At 43.5% G+C, this 19104-nt stretch overlaps 1 protein-coding gene across 1 annotated transcript in view; it reads left to right on the forward strand.

Annotated features, from left to right (window-relative positions):
- The window catches only part of Babam2 (BRISC and BRCA1 A complex member 2), a 389024-nt gene that overhangs the window by 302605 nt on the left and 67315 nt on the right, over positions 1–19104 (forward strand). The window contains exons 8-10 of the mRNA XM_021162018.3: positions 7877–7976; positions 11185–11255; positions 13797–13879. Coding sequence (XP_021017677.1) covers positions 7877–7976; positions 11185–11255; positions 13797–13879 — 254 coding nt within the window. The remainder of the gene's footprint in view (positions 1–7876; positions 7977–11184; positions 11256–13796; positions 13880–19104) is intronic.

Raw genomic sequence — 19104 nt, forward strand, 5'->3', positions numbered from 1 at the left:
ACGGTCCCATGTGGCTTCTGGGAACCAAACCTGGCAGTATTTTTAGTTGCTAAGACACCTCTGGAGCCTCCCCTGCCTTGTTTTTGGTGGTCTTTGTTTTGCTTTGGCTTTGGTTTGGGTTTGCGGGGCAGTGTCTCATCATGTGGTTTGGGCTGGTCTGAGACTTACTGTGTAATCCAGTGTGACCTGAAGCAGTTCCCTTGAGACACTTGTGATGCTTCTGGGATGGGAGGCAGATTTGCTCACCCATCCTCTGCCTGTGCCCAGTGACTGTGTACATGGTCAGGGTGAAGAACAGGAGCAGCAGCAGGTGTGTGCTGCCCCACCTGAGTGGTCTGGGAAAGTGCCAGTGTCCAGACCCCATCTCAGACGTGCTGGACCTAAAGCATTCACGGCCTGCTCTAGGGTAGGACCCGGGTTTGTGAATCTTTAACAAGCTCCCTAGATTATTCCTAAGCAAACACAGAAACTACTCGTGTGGAGACACTTTGCAGACCCAGTTTTGTTTGCAGTTCCAGTAGATTCTCTCCATTTGCCATCTCAGGCTGCTCCTCTGCCCCGTCTCAGCCTCACCCACTGCATAAAGCCAGGGGAGGAATCAAGCCAGGAGCAGCATGTAAACGAGTTGGTATGTGAAGAGTGGCAGTTCCCAGGGTAATCGAATTTTCTGGTGTGTTTTCACTTTTCTATAGAAGCCAGGCTCCAGGTGACTCCACACTAGTGAGCACCAGAGTGGGCAGTGCATGTGTGTGTGCACGCCATTCCTGTGGAGGAGCCTTCGGCAAACACAACTGAGCAGGAAGCAAGCACACACCTCTCCTTTGAGACAAAGGTTACCTCTTATTCTCTGCCTGTCTTTAGATGACCTTAAAACCTCTGGGGTTTTGTGACATGAGGAGTTGGAAAGATGAATTGGGCTTGAGTAACTATTGAATACATTGATTTTTTTTTCCAATAAAAATGTTTCAGAGGTAATTCATAGGAAAAGGACCCTGGCCCCACACAGTGGAAGAGCATTAAACTGTTCTGGGGCAATTGAGATTTGTACATTTATATTAAAATAATGGTAAATTCACTCATACCTGACCAGTAGTATTTGAAAGTAGTTTTATATAAAAACATTGTGGTAAACTTACCTACAGGTCATAGGCCAGGGTTAGGGCTGCAGCAGGAGGAAAACCTTTCCCAGACTTCCCTGTTGGGTCTCTAGTGGCCAGGCATCTTCTAGCAGTCTCTGTCTCACTAAGAAAACATCTGCCAAGCCCATTAGTGTTTTGGGGGCCCTTTCTACATGCTAACAGAATCCTGATGGTGGACGTCTGTTAAGATTACTGCCCCTTAAAGGCTTTTGTGAAATGTTTAACAAACTTAAGAAAACACACTTCTGAACAAAGGCTTGGATAGAGCTCGTGTTGTTAGACAAACTCTGTTTGCAATTAAAATATTCCCATTTTCTGTACCCTTTCAATATAAAAATGTCTTGCTTGCATTCCACTTGAGGCCAGGGTAATTGATCTGCACAGTTCTATTAGGCTCCTAAGAGTTTCTGTTTTCTAGAACGAGAAAGGCTTTGTTGTTGTTGTTGTTGCTGCTGCTGCCTCAGTTCAGGTACTTGGTTAAGTTTAGTAAGGTATCCTGGAAAAAGCCTCAAGAACTTTGTCATCATCTAACATTCAAGCCACATATAGAACAAGAGGTCAGATCTGTGTGTTTGGGGATTTTGAAGTGCCAAACAAAGGTGGTCATGGAAGGCCTAACAGTGAGGCAGCTCCAGAGACCTGGAGTTAGATGTGCCTGCTATCAGCACCTGTGTGCCTTAGAAGGGTGGTGTGGCCTGGTCATCCTCCAGCCCTCTCATCTGCAAGATGGGATAACCCCCCTTCTTTTGTTGGCTACTTTTCTTCCTCCCTGGAACAAAGATATTTAAGGAAAGAAGAGTTTACTTGGCTTACGGTTCCAAGGCATACAGTCCACCATGGCAAGGAAGGAACCCAGAAGCAGAAGGTTGCTAGCCACATCGTGTGCGCAATCAGGAACCAGAACATGAGTGCTTGGGCCTTGATCTCTTTGCTTCCTATTCAGTCCAGTACCCCAGCTCATGATTCTAATGTACTGCTCACATTAGAATGGGTCTTCCCATCACAATTATTCTACTCTATATAACCCCTCATAGATAGACCCAGAGATTTGTTTCCATAGCAATTCTAAACTCTGTCAGATCAACAGTCAAGATTAGCCATTGAGCCGGGCAGTGGTGGCACATGCCTTTAATCCTAGTACTTGGGAGGCAGAGGCAGGTGGATCTCTGAGTTTGAGGCCAGCCTGGTCTACAAAATGAGTTCCTGGACAGCCAGGGCTATACAGAGAAACCCTGTCTCATCCCACCCCTCCCACCCATCCCCCAAAAGAAGAAATTAGCCATTGGCCCTTTCCTGATATAGCTCATGACACATAGTGGTCAGTAAGTGGAATTTGTCTGCCTTCTGTCCCATGGGGAATTCATTTGCAGACAAGTCCCTCTTATTGCCATTGGGGTTCTTTTTGTGCATACTTTCCCTAAATAGAGAACAGCCGATTGGCATTTAACAATTTAATAATTTTAATAATTCTATAAGCATCTAAGAACCTGGACTGAACAGTTTCAGCTTCTTCAGGTTTTGCTCTGAAGAGGAGCAGTTTCTGAATACCTCATCACCACTGTGATTGTTCCAGAACATTTCCATTGTCATCTGTTCCTCTAAAACTGAGACCTGAAATCCAGCATTCCAACCAAGACCTGCTGTATGCCATGGAGTGTGTTCAGCTTTACTGCAAATATGCGGAGACAGCCCTGCACCGATGCCACCACTGGGAGCCTCCTACCCCAGTTTGGCTCCCAGATTTCTCTTCCTTGTGGCTTTGAGCACTCATTCTGATCTATGTTTTATTTTCGTCTCCTCTCATCCACATTGGGATCATTCCATGGCATTATACCCCAATTTTGCTTAGCTAAGGATTGAGAGACTCTCAATATGGCTCAAAACTGAAACCATAAAGCAAAGTAAGCGTTGAACAGTAGGTCTAGAAAGTGTACATGTATGTATGTGATATATGTATGGTGTGTGGGTGTGTGTGTGTGTTATGTATGGGTTGTGGGTGGGTGTGGGTATGTGTGCATGCACATGCGCATACACACTTTAATCCCTCCAGGTTATCTGTGACATGTGTATCTTAAACTAAGAAGGAGTAAGGTAACAGAGTGATCATTGATGGATATAAAGTTACAGACACTTTTGTCACTTAATACCATTTCAGTATATAGGTGAGGAACAGGTTTTCTTGCGGGAGGTGTTCTTGGAGATCAAATCTTGCCCTATAGCCTAGGCTTGCCTAGAACTCACTAAATAACCTCAGCTAACCTCAAACTCAGATCCTCCTGCCTCAGCCTTCCAAGTACTGAGACTGTAGAGCACATCACCCTTCCCAGTTAAGGGAGTAATCTTTAAAGCATTCAGGACTGGTCCCAGAGAGATGTCTCAGCACTTGCTGCTCTTCTAGAGGACCTAGGTTCAATTCCCAGCACCCACATGGCTGCTCTTCATCTGTAACTCCACTTCCAGGGGATTCTAAGCCTTTAAGCACCAGGCATGTGCTTGGTATATAGACATACATGCAGGCAAAACACCCATACAAAAGGCAGACAAGCCTGTCTATAAAAGAATTCCTAGTGAAGCAGGAATTTGGGACAAGAAAGACAGGCTCATGCAGTGTAGTTGTGCACTGCAGCTGCTCTTCCTGGATAAGATTCTTAAACCTTTGAACCTCACTGTTCTCACCTGTGAATGGATCTAGTTAAGTCTGGTTGGCAGGGTTGTTATGGAGTTTAGATATTACAGAGTGCCTGGCCAATGCAGGTACTCATTAAATGTCAGTGACTTGTTTTGTTGTAATGACTGTCCTGGCAGGCCTCCCTGACATACACTCTGATGCTATTAAAGACCCAGATTCTTGAGGTCCCAGCATTCCTCTACCTCACTGTGATGGATGTGCTGCTCACAGTTTTATTTGGGAAAATGGTGCCTTCAAACAGTTAAGCAGACAGCTGATATTTGTTGGCAGTACCCCTTTCTCTTTCCTGTGGCTTGGAGCTAGAGGCAGCCTGTCTCATGTTGCTGGTCCTGAAATTCCCATGTCCATGCACTAACCTCCCACACTCCTTGGAACAGGCCTGTGAAGGAGGCAGCCTGGACAACTCCCTGCCTCTCAGAACCCAAGTCAAGGGTGTCATCAGAGCACTGGAGCTGTCCAGGTGTCCCTGAGAGTGCCTTGTCCTCACTCCTGGACATGAAATCCTCCTCAGCTCAGAGCAATTCTAGTATTTTCTTTTGAAGTGCTTGGTGCTGTTTGAATATTAGTATAAGCCCTGTTGTTAATCTAATCCTCCTAATGTCTCTTAAAGCAGACACATCTGTTTTGAGAGTAGTGTTGTCCCCATGGTACTGATGAGACGCTTGCGTTGAGAGGAGGCTATAGGGGCAAAAATAAAGGCTGGTCTCCTCCCGTCTAGATAATGCCTTCTTCATTTTACTTGGAAGTTGCTATTTCATCTGGGGTCAATGTCAAACTCCATTGTCCTCAGTCAGGCTTTCAGACGGGCTGGCTCCCTGCACTCTGTCAAATCACAATAATTCCCCTGTTGTCACACTGTGGCCAAGTCAAGTCTTGAGTAGTAGAGACATTCTGACTAAGGTTCACAAAAGGGTCTATCAGTTTCATTTGCATGGAAAGGAATATATTACCCTTCATCAGAAGCCGTTGCTCTGATTATCTTTTAGAGCCAAGGAGATGGCTGGAATTGCCTTTTTGGTTACCTTTGTTCTAGTCAAATAAACTCCGTTGGAAGAAAAGATTTTCAAATTCTGACTTTCAAACTTAGACATTCCAATTTAGTTTCATCTCTAAGAATTAAAACCTCACTTCAAGTTTCATACGAATTCATGAAAGATAGATCAGAAGGTGCGCCTTCCTCCACACAGCCTCTTACCTTCCCCTGGATTCAGCCTGTGGCCCGCCCTCCCAGCGATCCTCCTCATGGTCGCAGTGCTCCACTGCAGAGATCAGAAGGAGCAGCAAGGGACTCTCTCCCCCTTCTTTACACCTGTCAAACTCAGCCCCACAGGAGCCACTTCAGGGGTCAGCCCTGCCTGTTCCCCAGCAGCCCCATCCTCCTTTCAGTATCTGAGCACGCCCTAGACTCTCTTCTGTACAGGGTGAGTTTTCCGTATGTTCAGCCCATCATCATCAATATCAAATAATTGGAACTCACGGGCCATTACTTCTACCTTCCACCCTTTGAAAATGTAATCATGCTTTTATTTCATGGCCTCAGTCTTTAAGTCACACGGTCAGGATAGCATTCAGGCTCTAAACAGCTTGTTAAATATTCACCCACGAGGTGGGTATTCTATGTATGAATCAGCAGCACTTATCAGCGTGTGACACTGGACCTTAGGTTTCATGTCTTAACACGCTAAGAAACTTGTGAGTTTGAACGAGTGGCGAAGGAAACCTATTACCCTAAGCCTAGTTAGAACTCTTTTTCCATATAACACATGACAGACTTCAGCTAGTGAAGAACAGAAGCTAAGTGGTCCAAAGGTGGATTCCAAGAGTGTTAGTCCATCGGATCCCACATCAGGCCAGTCTGATGGTTGAAGAGACCCAGGTGAGTGCTGAGGTATCAAGAGGGATGCTGGCCCACCTGCTCTGTACATTGCAGTATCTGCATCAGGGAACTTTCTCCTCATCAGCATCCTGACCCCGAGGACTTTAGGGAACCACAGCAGCTGTTTTTCCCAACCCTGTAGCCTTTTATAATTAAATCCACCCTCCCCTCAGGAAGCACAGTATGTCACTAAAAATATCAGGGACTCTGGTGACCTGCCTTCTAATCGTGGTTTGACCACTGATGACTTGTGCAAGCCTCAGGCCATTTCCTGTATCCTCCAAGCCTGGGTGTCTTCCCTTGTAAAGGTTCAGTGATTCTTGATTCACCGAGTTGTAGAGAAGGCTAAAGTGGACAATGAGAAGAATATCTAATAACAAGTGTCAGTTCAATAATCAGAGAGATGGGCCCGGCAGCGAGAGAGAGAGAGAGAGACAGAGAGAGACAGAGAGAGACAGAGAGAGAGACAGAGAGAGACAGAGAGAGAGAGACAGACACACAGAGACACAGAGACACAGAGAGAGAGAGAAACAAGAATGAGAGGGAGGGAGAGAGAGAGAGAAAGAGAGAGAGAGAAACAAGAATGAGAGAGGAGAGAGAGACACAGAGAGAGAGAGAGAGAGAGATTGAGATTGACTCAGAGGATAACCACAGACTACTTTCCTTTTATACAATTTAGCAGATGATTAAGGATCTACCCTATAGTGTTTTATACAAACCAAAGCCCACTGCAGTCAGCTGACTCGAGGGAATTGTCCAAATTAGCTGACTTCTTTTGGGATATGTGATACCAGGGATTATTTCTCTAAGGAAGCTATGGACAGCCTGGATCTTTATGTTGTTTTCTTTATTTTTCTACATTATATGTATATTTAACCAGTAATCACAAGGCATAAATATTAGACTCCTTTTTTTCCCTATAGAATTTCTCTTGATCTGTTTTTTAACCGAGTGGAATCATTAGAACCTGATAAAGAATGTGCCTTGTGTGTTAGGGGCAGGGGCAGAAAGCTGGCCCCCAGTTCCCAGGGTGCAGCACTTCTCCTGGCCTTCTTCCATTGCCCACACTGCCTGTGAGGGGCAGATCTGGGCTCCGTCTTGGGCAGTTGAAGAGCACAGCTGTGTAGGTGACTGTGTAGCCCTGGCACAGGCTGCTGCTCTCAGTGTCAGGTAACAGGAACTACAAAGTTAAGACCGAGTATTTCCAGCCTGTCTCTGACCCCCTCCCATCATCTGGCTTTGTTTGTTGGGATTTTTCATTCTCATAAGCAAACGTAAATTTCATCTTTACCAGGAAAATTAATTTTAAAAATCTGCAGTCAAGAGAACATGTGTTTGGAGTTCAGAGTGTCCCCTGTGTCACAGCCCTAGACTGAGTCACCCTGCCCTACATTCTTTGGAAAAGAGTTTCCAGGTAGTTACTGTGACATCCTCTTCTCCACACACAATGCTGGAGCTGGGAGACTTGTACAATAAATAAGCACATTATTATTCCCCAGCATATTACAGGAGGGGTTATGGACAGTATAGAAACATGTACATTAAAACAAAAAGAAGGACAACATGGGGATCAAAAGGACAGACTAAGGGTGAGATCCTTGCTGTGAAGTTCTCAACTGTCTTTTCATCATTGTGCACTTAATTTCTATGGGAAAGTTTTCACTGTATGAAACAACTGTTTGAGAATCAATGTTGAATATCAGTGATTGAATCAGTGAATAGTGATTGCATCCACTTGTTCTTGTCCCTTTGTCTTGTGTGCCTTTTACAATACAATAAACTCTAGAACTGGCTTTCCACTTCCCTGTGGCTCAGGCCCAGGGGGTGATGAATAACTTATCTTTGTCCTGCACTTCATCAACACAATGAGCATAAAAATGTGTCTAAATAATGTCTGCCTGCTACTGCTCGGACACTTAGCTGGGCCAGGCATAAGCTGTAGGTTTATACTGCTGTGTGATACCATCTTGAGTTGTTCATTATGATATATAACCTGTTGCAACAAACTGAATTAAAATACAACCATTTAATCATTGTGTGAAGGACTTATTCCTATTCTCATTAGCCCTCAGCAGCTGGTGGCCATACTGGGTGAGATGGCAGGTCTGCTTGGGGCGTCGTGCCCTGTGTGCCTCGGCCCTAAGACAAGGTCCTGTGCTCTTGTCCTTTCAGTGCACTCGGAGGCTCCTCTGCTCTTCACATCCCTGCTTTCCCCGGAGGAGGATGTCTCATTGATTATGTGCCTCAAGTGTGCCACCTGCTCACCAACAAGGTAAAAAGCAAGTCCCTGACCCCTGTCTACGGCGAACCCCCACCTCCGGTACCCTGCAACAGCTGTCAGCTCATGGTTTGTGTGCCAGCCACCTCTCCCTTGCCTACTCTGAAGGACAGACAGTTCGTGTTTCTCCTTCTCTGTCGTCTTCTTCCTCCCCCTTTTCTGATGACCCAACCTCCACTGCTTGTCTTATATTCATCCCGTTCCTTTACACATGGTGACTTAATCATCGCTTAAAGTTTCCCATATCCCCTACATGCATTTGGATGCTTCTTGTGCATTCTTATGGTTTTACATTTGTGAACCCCCTTCTCCCATGTATCCATGTATCTGGTGTATACATGTGTCTGCAACCAGCTCATGTCAAGATAATTCTTTAAAACGGCCTTCAGTTCTCTCTGCTTTCTTATCTCACCCATTAATTGTCTGTCCTTCATTCTTATCGTGCCTGGGAGCAGTTGACCAGAGTTTTTGCTCCTCTGGGGTAAGCATTTTGGGTCAGCTGGCCTTCTACCTGCCATATCAGATGATCTAAAGCCTTCCCTCAGCTGTATTCGTGAACATGTAGCTGAGTTTGGTGGTCTACTATTTCCCAAAAGTATGAAAATATACTTGTCAATGTCTAGCCATGATATTTAGCTGAAAACTAGAAATTTAACACACTAGTCACCCCTCCCACATGGACTGTGACTCAGTTGGTTTAATTGCCAAAGTGCTGTTTTCTTTGCTCCTGTTGATGCGTTCATATTGGCTGGGAAAATAGATCTTTTGTTTATCTCTCTCATTCAGAAGATAGCTCATCTCTATATAGGACATATTTTTAAAGAACAATAATATTTCAGAGGCTTTAGTATTATCTCTTAAATGTCAGGGAAACTGAAATCTGGCAAGACGACAGTGAGTGGGACTGGCCCAGATTCTGAGGTACTGAGCTCCTTGGAGTGGTGGCTTCTGCTGAGACAAGCCGTCCCCCCATTCGCTGCTCCCCTCTAAGCCAGCATGGAGGGCAGGATTCTTATTTACATTCCGGGGCTTTGCAGTGCCTTCAAATCTGTGTCCCAGAATTCTGGAGAAAAATGTAAATTATGTCTTCCAGAACTGAGAAGAAAAGCCTTTTTAAAGTTCCCCAATTGAGATTAATTTCTAGTCATACATTTTCCTCAAAAAAAAAAAAAAAAAAAAAAAAAGAAAAGAAAAGAGAGTATGGTTTTCTCAGAAATATAAGAATCAGTCTGTTTTCCTTATCTGCTTCCCTTTCATTAATTTTACTTGTCCTTAAAATTGTGTTCCTCTGTTTATTCTAAACGAGGACAGCATGGACTGCTTTTAGGAGCAGTCTCTTCAAATGAATTTCCATAATTACATCGGAATCTATCTTTATAGCCAGTTTTGTTGTGGGTTTCTGTTAAAATGCTTTTCTGTTTTTAAAATCAAGTACACAGAACTGTTTTCATCCCTTTTTTAAACAAAGCCCCTTAAGCAAAGTTATCATCTGTTTTTCTTTTCTGAAAATAACATCTGATCCTGCATTAAGCCTGCAAAGTAAGCACTGTTTCTGTAAATTGACATAAACCGCTATCATATAAATAGAATTGTTTTACTTCTTGAAGGTAGAGCCTGGCTATCAGGACCACTGTGTCAAGGAGATGCCAAGAACTTTATCTTGAGCCCTCCTTAGCCCTGGGGACACAGTGTGGCTGCAGCCAATCTAAACAGTTTTGGTGGTCTCTCTCATTCTTTCTCTCAGCTACAGTGAGACCATTGTAAAGCATATGTTTTTATGGTAGGGGCTATTGTATAAATAACTTTCAACTATCTAGCATAATGATTTAACATTTTTTGTAGAAACTGTCATTTCCTGCTAACAAGGATATACAAAAATGTAAAATAAATCACCTATTGTAATACTTCTCATTCTGAATATTAAGATTTTTGAAAGAATAAAGTATTATCTTACCCTTTTAATTTTATCTTACCTTTTCACTAGGAGTTCAAGATAACCAAAAAGCCCCACTTAATGACATTTCTTATAAAGAATGTCTGCTGATAAATGCAAAAGGAATAATAGAACTTTTTTAGATCAACATTTTTAAACCCCAAATGAAATAAGTCAGACAAGAATATTTCAACTAATCCTGAAACCATTAGGTGAATGGTTCATGAGGACCGAGTCTTCACATACTTCAAGAGATATGCCTGTCTGGGGCTAGAGTTGCCTCAGTAGTTAAGAGCATTGACTGCTCTTCTAGAGGAGCTAGGTTCAAATCCCAGCACCCACATGACAGTGCACAGCTGTCTATACATCGGATTCCTGTGGAAGTATGTCACACAGACATACATGCAGGCAAAACACCTAATGCATATAAAAATAAATTTTAAAAAAGAGATGCATTTGTAGATTGATCCTCCTGAGAAGTAGGGTGTGTATGTGTGTATGTATTCTATGGCATTTTCTCACTGCGGCAAGGGAGAGCATCCCTTTACAATGGAGTTGTTTAACCAAATAATGAAGTCCAGTATTACCTAGGAAGACTTTTTGCCATAAACCATTAATCTAATCATACTGTTAGCTCTAACTTCCAGTGTATAAGAAAACTCAGAGGGTAAAGGAGACAGAAAACTGAGTCTATAGGAAAGTTAACCCAATCTCTGAAAAAGCAATGCTATTTATGCATGCTAGTATGGACAGACAGATAAGTACTGGTATGTGTCATACATGGGACATACATGCTGTTATTATGTGATTAAAAGATTTTTAAAATATAAACAAATTACATTTCCAATCCTGAGTTAAACAGTGTTTTGAAAACAAGGTTTTGGAGGCAATGAAGAAGAGCTGATGTAGACAGGGTAGCCAATGACATCAGAATACTCACTGAACCTGCTGAGTATGGCAACTGTATTTGTGGCTTTCTAAGGAGAATGTCGATTTTTTTTTTTGAGTTGCATACTAAATGAAGAATTTGGGGTGAACCATCAGGATGTCTCTAATTTCCTTTGAAATGTTTTAGCAAGATTGATTGACAGGTTGATAGGTAGACAGCTGGATGACGCAGCTAGGCAAAATACTCAGTTGTTGAATATAGGGTGGGAATACAGGTGTTCGTTTTCCTGTTCCTACTGCTTTTCTGAGCCTTTCTAGTTTTTTATAATAGAGCATTTTCAGTCTTTCTGTACTAATTCCCAGTTTGGGTTCACATTCCAGGTACAGTATGTGATTCAAGGCTATCACAAAAGAAGAGAGTACATCGCGGCTTTCCTCAGTCACTTTGGCACGTAAGTTCTGCCTTGTGTGTTTGGCTCTCACATGGGATGCTGTCTCTCTTCCACTCTGGCTATGGTGCTTACCCTAGAGCTCCCAGGATGGCTTAGCTTTTAGCAGTCATTAGCAAATAATAGAACCAACTATGCTTTCTGAGCAGCACTGTGTGCTCCCAACTACAGCCACCATGGTAGTGTTCTTTGCAGCCATAATGGGCATAGAGCCCACTTCTAGTGGAGCTTGGGGCTGATTCTACACTTTCACTTCCAATGCTTTCTAATTTCCAGGACTTTTATTTACTTTCTTCTCTTTCTTCTTTCTTTCTTTCTTTCTTTCTTTCTTTCTTTCTTTCTTTCTTTCTTTCTTCCTTCCTTCCTTCCTTCCTTCCTTCCTTCCTTCCTCTCTCTCTCTCTCTCTCTCTCTCTCTCTCTCTCTCTCTTTCTTTCTTTCTTTCTTTCTTTTTTTCTTTTTTTTTTTTTGGCTACGCTTTTTAAAATTATTTTTTAGGTTAGCATATAAGTAATGGGTTTCATTATTCATTTTCCACGCACACATGTCCCTCTCCTTTGTTCTGCGCACCCTCCCCGTACCCTGTCCTTCCTTGCTGGTCCTCCCCGCCCCCCCCCATAACCTCCTTCTCCCTTTCATGTCACATGTATCCCATTACTCAATTCTTCCCCACACTTTCCTCCCTTCTCCTGCTCCTGTGCCTGCTTTCATGACCTACATATACACATTTAAATGTGGATTCCACAGATGTGAGAAAATATGCGCCATTTGTCTTTTTTGAGTCTGCTTTATTTCACTTAATGTAATGATTTCCAGTTCCATCCATTTTCCTACAGGTGCCGGGATTTCGTCCTCCTTAATGGATAAATGAAATCCCATTGTTGTGAAACACATTTTGGTTGTCTATTCAACTGATGATAGATATGGGGCACTTTATAAATAAATTTATTGTAGGTAGCCCTGAAACCTGGTAGATTAGTGACCCAGTGAAGTCCCATGTGTAAAAGTCCCAGTGAAGAGGGGACAGCAAGGCAGACATCACACTTCCCCAGGGCCTAGGGATCCTGACAGGACTGCTATCAGCAGTCCTCACAGATGGGGAAGGAGACCTAACATTATACATAATAGTGGTAGTAAATATTAGTACTCTCAACTTTGAGTAGATTACCTTGGCCGTCTATGCCTGAAAATGAAGACACTAACGCAATGACTGACAGAAAGGAATGTGCACAACCATGAACTACACACATCCACTGGGGCAGAAGAAAAGTAGGAAAAATGAATTTACATGTGTTTTTAATGTTATTCTCTTTTAATAAACACTTTGTATATTTTATTATCACATTTTATAATAACATAGCATTACTTATATGTAGTTACTAAAGTACAAGTGATTACCACTGTATTACCATATTATGTGTTTAGGCACAGAAGGCATTATATTTTGTTTTTGCCTATGAGGAAGTGGATTAAAGAGTTCAGCCCTCACTGTTACAGTATTGGGTTAATTATACATTCATAAGACAGAATTGTTGGCTAAATTAAGTTCTGAGCGATAAACACACCATCCTTGAGGGGCTCACCTGATCTGTATGTCTCCTGAAATGTCTCAGTATTCAACTGGGAACCGTCAATATCATTGACCAGTCAGGAGGAGACATCTCTAGGCTTCAGGAACTCGATTGTATGAATGAGTTATCTTCTGTTCACCAGTTCATGAACAATATTGTCACTCTTCGGTGACAACATCCTTTAGGCACTCTGATCTTGTCAGAAATTGATGAGGCAAGCCCACCGGGTTCTGCCAGCCCCATCAGCAAGTGAGGAGCTGTTGTGCATTGGCACCCCCAACAGAACTTCCCACTGATGCTGCTGCTTTGTTGGGAAGATAGAAACTAAGGTACCAATGCAAGAATTCATTGTACAGTCTCAGTTATACTGTCAGTATCATTCTTGTTTAGCCCCTAGGTAAAGTGAGACTTGAACTCACTGTCCAAGTAATCAGGTGACATATGGTATGGTAATGTCATCTGTACCTGGCTTTGTTTAGTTTTGAAACAGGGTCTATCTTTGTAGCCCAGCTGTTGAACTAGCAATGCAGACTAGGCTGGCCTCAAACTCATAGAGATACAGAGGTCCACCTGCCTCTGCCTCCCAAATACTGGGATAAAAGGCATGTGACATCATGCCCAGTGGACTGGTTTCATAGTTTGTCTTTTTACTCATAACTGATGACTAATGTTTCCATTTCATGGTTTATCTTAGTCAGTTTTTCACAGTCCTATTAAAAGGTTTACCAATATACTAATTTCCTGCTAGATGAGGAAGCTAAGTGTCTAAAGGTTAAGAGATTGGAGTGAGGTCATAAACAGTAGGAAGTGGCAGGGCTGCAACGTGAGCCTTAGTGTTATCATTCCAAAACCTAGACCCTCGCCATGCTTCTGGGTCTTAAGTCTGTGTTCATTTGCCTTTTAAGTAGAGTCTTAACTTCCATTGCTTTTAAGCCTTATTTTTATGAGGGTTTATTTGTGTGTTTTCTTACTTAGAGGTGTCGTGGAATATGATGCAGAAGGCTTCACAAAACTCACTCTGCTGCTGATGTGGAAAGACTTTTGTTTTCTTGTCCACAGTGAGTATACTTTGGCTGTGCACATACACTTAGGAATGTGATAATCAGTGTGAGAACCTTTGGTGCTTCGACGTGGTCCATTTCGTTTTACCATGTATATATTTATATTGAGGTCAGATTTTCTCCAAACCATTGTTTCTCATGTGATGTTGCCCCACAGAAGACATCTGACAAGACATTTCTTACTGTCACAGTGGATGATGGGTCCAGTGATCAGCTAACAGTTTGAATGTCCTTCTGTCCCAGAACAGCCCCTCACAAAAGAAAATACAAAATGTCACTATTGCCAAGATACAGTGACCCTACCCTAGACATATTTCTGTTTCAAAATATGTATCTGGTGTCAGGTCTCTATATTTTCAGGACTGCTGAGAGCAGACTCGCTTTGGTCTTCTGGTCACTAGTAAGTGACACAGAACATAGGAGGCAGTGTTCTGCGCTTCCCCAGTAGCCTGTGGTAGTTTTCCACATTGTAGTCATATGTAAATGGTTGTTATATAATCAATCAGTAGTAGGTCAGTAATCACTGGTCCATCTCGCTTGTGGATGGTTTAGATCGTAGTACTTTGCTGTAGAGGAGCCAGTGACCCGGGGCATCAGGTGTAAGCTGCAGGTCAACCAAACCCTACATTCCTTGGCGATTTGGTGTATAATGTTTTTGCTTAAGTCGACAGCCAAGGACTTCCAGCTTTTCCAGCTTGAGCTAGAACAAAAGCAGGGGTCCAAGCTTGCCTCTTGCAGAGGCAGAGCTTCCTTCCATCTCACTAATCCATATTAAGAAGGGATACTTTGGCCCTAAATAGATGGTGTCAAACAATGTACAGATATTGACTCTGGAGTGTTTTCTTCCCCAGCAGGCTTAGGTTTCTAAATTGTAATTTTAGATTAAAATAGTTTCAAATTCTTTTTTTTTTTTTTGAAACCTGATTTCAAACCAGCAAATGGTAAGAGATGAAGCCCCTAAATGCCCACAAGATGGGAAGAAAGGCTCCCTTTGGAACCTGATACTGGCATACCTCACAGAGCCTGTGGAGAGCTGGCTGTGTGTGTGAGGATGAATCTTCTTCTGTTATTCCCAGCTTATATGGTGCTCCAGAATTGTATGGTGCTCTTGCTTGGTAGCACATTCCACATTAGGACATTTTTTTTCAAACATTAAATCTGGAAAAGGCATTTTGTATTAATTATGTGTGCAGATAAACAGTTTGAAAGAGAGCTCAGCTTGGGCACGCCTCCAGCTCCACCTTGTTCACATCACTTGGGGCAGGCCACTTCTGCTTTAGTTTGTTCAAGCGTGCGTGGTGGATGAGAAGGCTGATGTTAGGCTTCCTGCAAGCATTGCCAGATGGCATTTAGCCCACAATTAAAAGTACACTGGGAAAGGAAGCCTCAAAATTACTACTTTTCTTACCTGATACCCAGATCCCAATTGCAGCATCAGATGATCTCTCAGGACTTGAAAGCATTGCCTGATGTGATTATCTAACCTAACTCATCCACAGACAGCTACACTTTGCCTCCAATAGCCGTGGCCGTGGTGGTCATCAGATGCTGCCAGAATGGCTGTGGATAACCCGGTAATAAACTGAATGAATACTTCAAGCAGCTCCTTCTTCTTGAAGTAGCCTGACAGCACAGATATTTTTCTTGAAATTTCCTAGTCATGTTTTTTTCAGTCCAGCCATATCAGGCATAAAAGGAAAATATCTTCTTCACATCCCTTAGTCCTAGCCTTTTTTTCCAGCATGCAACTCAAAATGGCATGTATTAGTCCACTTCCTGTTACTATAACAATATACCCAAGGACAGTTACTTTATGAAAAAGAGCGGTTTGTATAGCTCATAGCATTAGAAGTCCAGAGTTTTACATTGTAATCCAGGCCCCTTGGCTGGGTTACAGTATGGCAGCAAAAGGAACCTGCTGCATACAGAATGTCCAATGTATTGTGTGTCTTAGCTTCATAACGATTCATTCCCATGAGAATGGCACTAATCTTTTCCAACATGTACTCCAGTGCTCTAACCACTTTCCCATAGGCCTGCCCTCAAAGATTCCACAACCTGATAGCACTGCACTGGGAACCAGCATCCAGCCCAAGAGTCCTAAAGGGGCAAACCATACCAAGTGACTGAGGAAGTCATTGCTTGCACTGATGTTTGGGATAAAAGAGCTCTTACATCATGGCTCCTGCCAATCCTTTGTCAGTACCTTCAGTAGTCACAGTAAGTGCTACTGCTGTGTATTTCCTGAATAATATCATCTCCCTGGCATTGTGTGTCCAGTATTTCTCATGACTCCTTTCCACCAAGTTGTACATTAAAATTGTAACCCCGTCATATTTTAATGTAGCTGTGAACTGCCTTCTTCAAAAACAGACTCCTCAGGCACACCTTAGAATGGCTGCCTTAAAACCTGGGGTTTCATTTGCGTTTTCACAAATGTTTTCCCAAACTGTCACCCCTTTCCTCCCCAGGCTGTTCACTCCCTTGTCCCTTAGTGTCACTGCCTACATACTGTTGGCTCTACTGGAGGATAAAGGCTGTAAATCAAGGGCCTTTGATGCTATTTCCTACCCCTTCCCTAACTCACAGCCTGCCTTGAAACACATCATCCCCATCCATTGCCTTGTTCTTATCTAAGACTTAGGACCTGCTGCGGCATACTGGAGCATGATTAGATAATGTGTTTTCCTCAGCTACACGGTTATACATCTGACACTTACCTTCCTTTGGAAGCATCTGCTCGCTTGGTTCCAACGCCCAGGGGACCATTTGTTCCTCTTTATTTTTTTCCCCTGTTATAAAGATGGGAGGTGAATATGGGGTGGCAGGGACTTGACAAAGAACACTGCAGTGAATTATTCTGGGATCTCAACATGTGAAAGAGGAGGAAGAAAGCGCCTGGAGATAGAGCCAGATAGAGCTGGTCTCCCGTGGGTGGCTCCACAATGTCATGGCGGTTGAAGACCTAGCAGAACATGAAATAGCTTCTCTGACTCCCTCTGCGTCCTTGCATTCTCCTAGCTCATCAAGCCAGTGTCAGCAGGGCAGCTCCTGTGCTCAGTGAGCCCAGGGACACCAGAGGAAAGGCACCCTCTCCTGAGCCATATGGTGCTGGCCTTAGTCTGTTTGGATGTACAGAAGCAAAAATGCCTTAAGAAGAGATGCTATCCACATTCTGGGCTCCCCAGGCAACGCCGCAACACCCTGGCATTCTCATACTTCTGAATATGCTGTACAGCCTTCCCAGCTGCTCACTCCTACCTCTCCTTGTCCTTGATCTGTATATGGAGTCATAACCACAGCAGGAGAACCATGCTCTCTCCTCCCAGAAATTGTTAGAGAGGTTTCCTGGTCACTATATGAGAAGTACTTACAGTGGTTGGGCAGGTCTATCTGTGTCTGCCAAGTTATCCTTTCCTCTGATAGTGGATGGAACCCACAAGACAGCAGCAGTTCAGAATGCTGGTGGTCAGAGAGCTTATAGCAAGGTATGCTAATGACACAGAGCACAACATCCCTGGGGAAGCCACCTCCCTTATTTACTGGCCCCAGGCAGCTGCAAGTACCAGCATGTGGCTCATGGTGGCTGAGTTGAGATCAGGACTTGAAGGGAGAAGTGGGTGGAAGCTATGACTGACAAGCTGTCTTTCCCAGTATCTGTAAATCGCTGTAGAGCTGGCCTGGACAGTGTGCTGTATCTCCTGAGGAAATGTCTGTCAACTGCAGTCTGTCTGTCCATTTTTCTCTTCTCTCTCTCCATAGCCTGTAAGGTCAGCTGTGTGCATTTTCATATTCAATACTCTGGTTAGGTGTGTGTGGGTGGACGTGCATCCCTCAGGCTTCGTCTCCAGGTATCTCCTAGTAGTATAGCACAGGGTAGACAACTGCAGCCTGCAGGCCTCAGCCTGTTTTGATGTAGTACCCAGGCCAAGAAGAATGTCCCATGTTTTTACAAGGTTGTTAAGAAGCAAAAGGAAGAGAGAAGGGAAAGAATACGCAATGGAGGAGGTGCATGGTCTACATGGCCTAAAAGCTGTCATTTCTCCCTTTGCAGAGAACATGTGCCAGCCCCAGCTTCGCTGATAGAACCAGGCAAAGGTGAAATATAGCTGTATGCTGCTCTAACACAGTGTTTTCTGATTCACCTGTTGTATGTCAGTGATGTAGAAAATAAAGTACTGCTCACAAGCAAATATGAGTGCATATGTTTCAGATGGGACCAGAACTGTGATGGCAGAGTCGAGTCTTCAGTAGCAGTTATTCAGTATAATAGAAAGGTCTCTCCTGGAGGTGACATTTCACCCAAGACTTTAATGGGCAGGCCATTGAAAAGCCAAGGAAGAAACCTATGGGGGAAGGAGGTCTGCAGAAGGCCTCAGCGCCTGGGGCATGATGGTCTATGTTTGTTGGTTCTTTCTGGTGGTTGCTGTTTCTTAGATACTTTCTTAGTAGTTGGTTCTCAAGATTTTCATGTGCATCTTTGGATTGGCATAGACTACTTCAGATTAATAGTAACTTAAAGCTAGTAGGATGTAGCAGCTCTGCCCCCCACACACACTGTTTGTGCTAGTAATTGTCCCATGTGTCTGTCATACGAGGGTATGTTAACTTAACACGTTATAGTTGCTATAACACTCTCCTTTGTAAAGGAAGGATTTCCTCTGTGCACCATTGTGTTGTGTCCTCTCATGACACTTGGGCAGCTCTACTTCCCTGCAGTTGTCGTGGGGGAGTCGGGCGAGTAGTGGGCTTCATAGGGTCCTAAGAATGACAAATCTTGTTCTGATCTCTTCCCCCCCCCACCCAACTTCTCCTCTCCTCTCCTCTCCTCTCCTCTCCTCTCCTCTCCTCTCCTCTCCTCTCCTCTCCTCTCCTCTCCTCTCCTCTCCTCTCCTCTCCTCTTCCTTCTCCTCCTCCTTCTTCCTCTGTCTGTCTGTCTGTCTGTCTGTCTGTCTATATGTCTCTCTCTCCCTCTCTCTCTCTCTCCCTCTCTCTCGTTCATCACCTGTCTTTTCTGTGTATCTCTTTCTTTTTTCATTTGTACCTCCAAAGCTTATATAAAGGATATAAATATTGTTTCTCAAAAGGGTTCAGTCTCTAGCAGAACTTAATATTTATGAAGTCAGAGAAACTTGACAACTTCAGACTAACTCTGCTAGTTATTGGAACAATCCTTTCCTTACATGAGGCCAATAATATAGAAATCAAGAGAGCTTTTGAAG

The sequence above is a fragment of the Mus caroli genome, unplaced genomic scaffold, assembly GCF_978045245.1.
Source record: "Mus caroli unplaced genomic scaffold, Mus_caroli_1 scaffold_4, whole genome shotgun sequence".
NCBI classification, from domain to species: domain Eukaryota; kingdom Metazoa; phylum Chordata; class Mammalia; order Rodentia; family Muridae; genus Mus; species Mus caroli.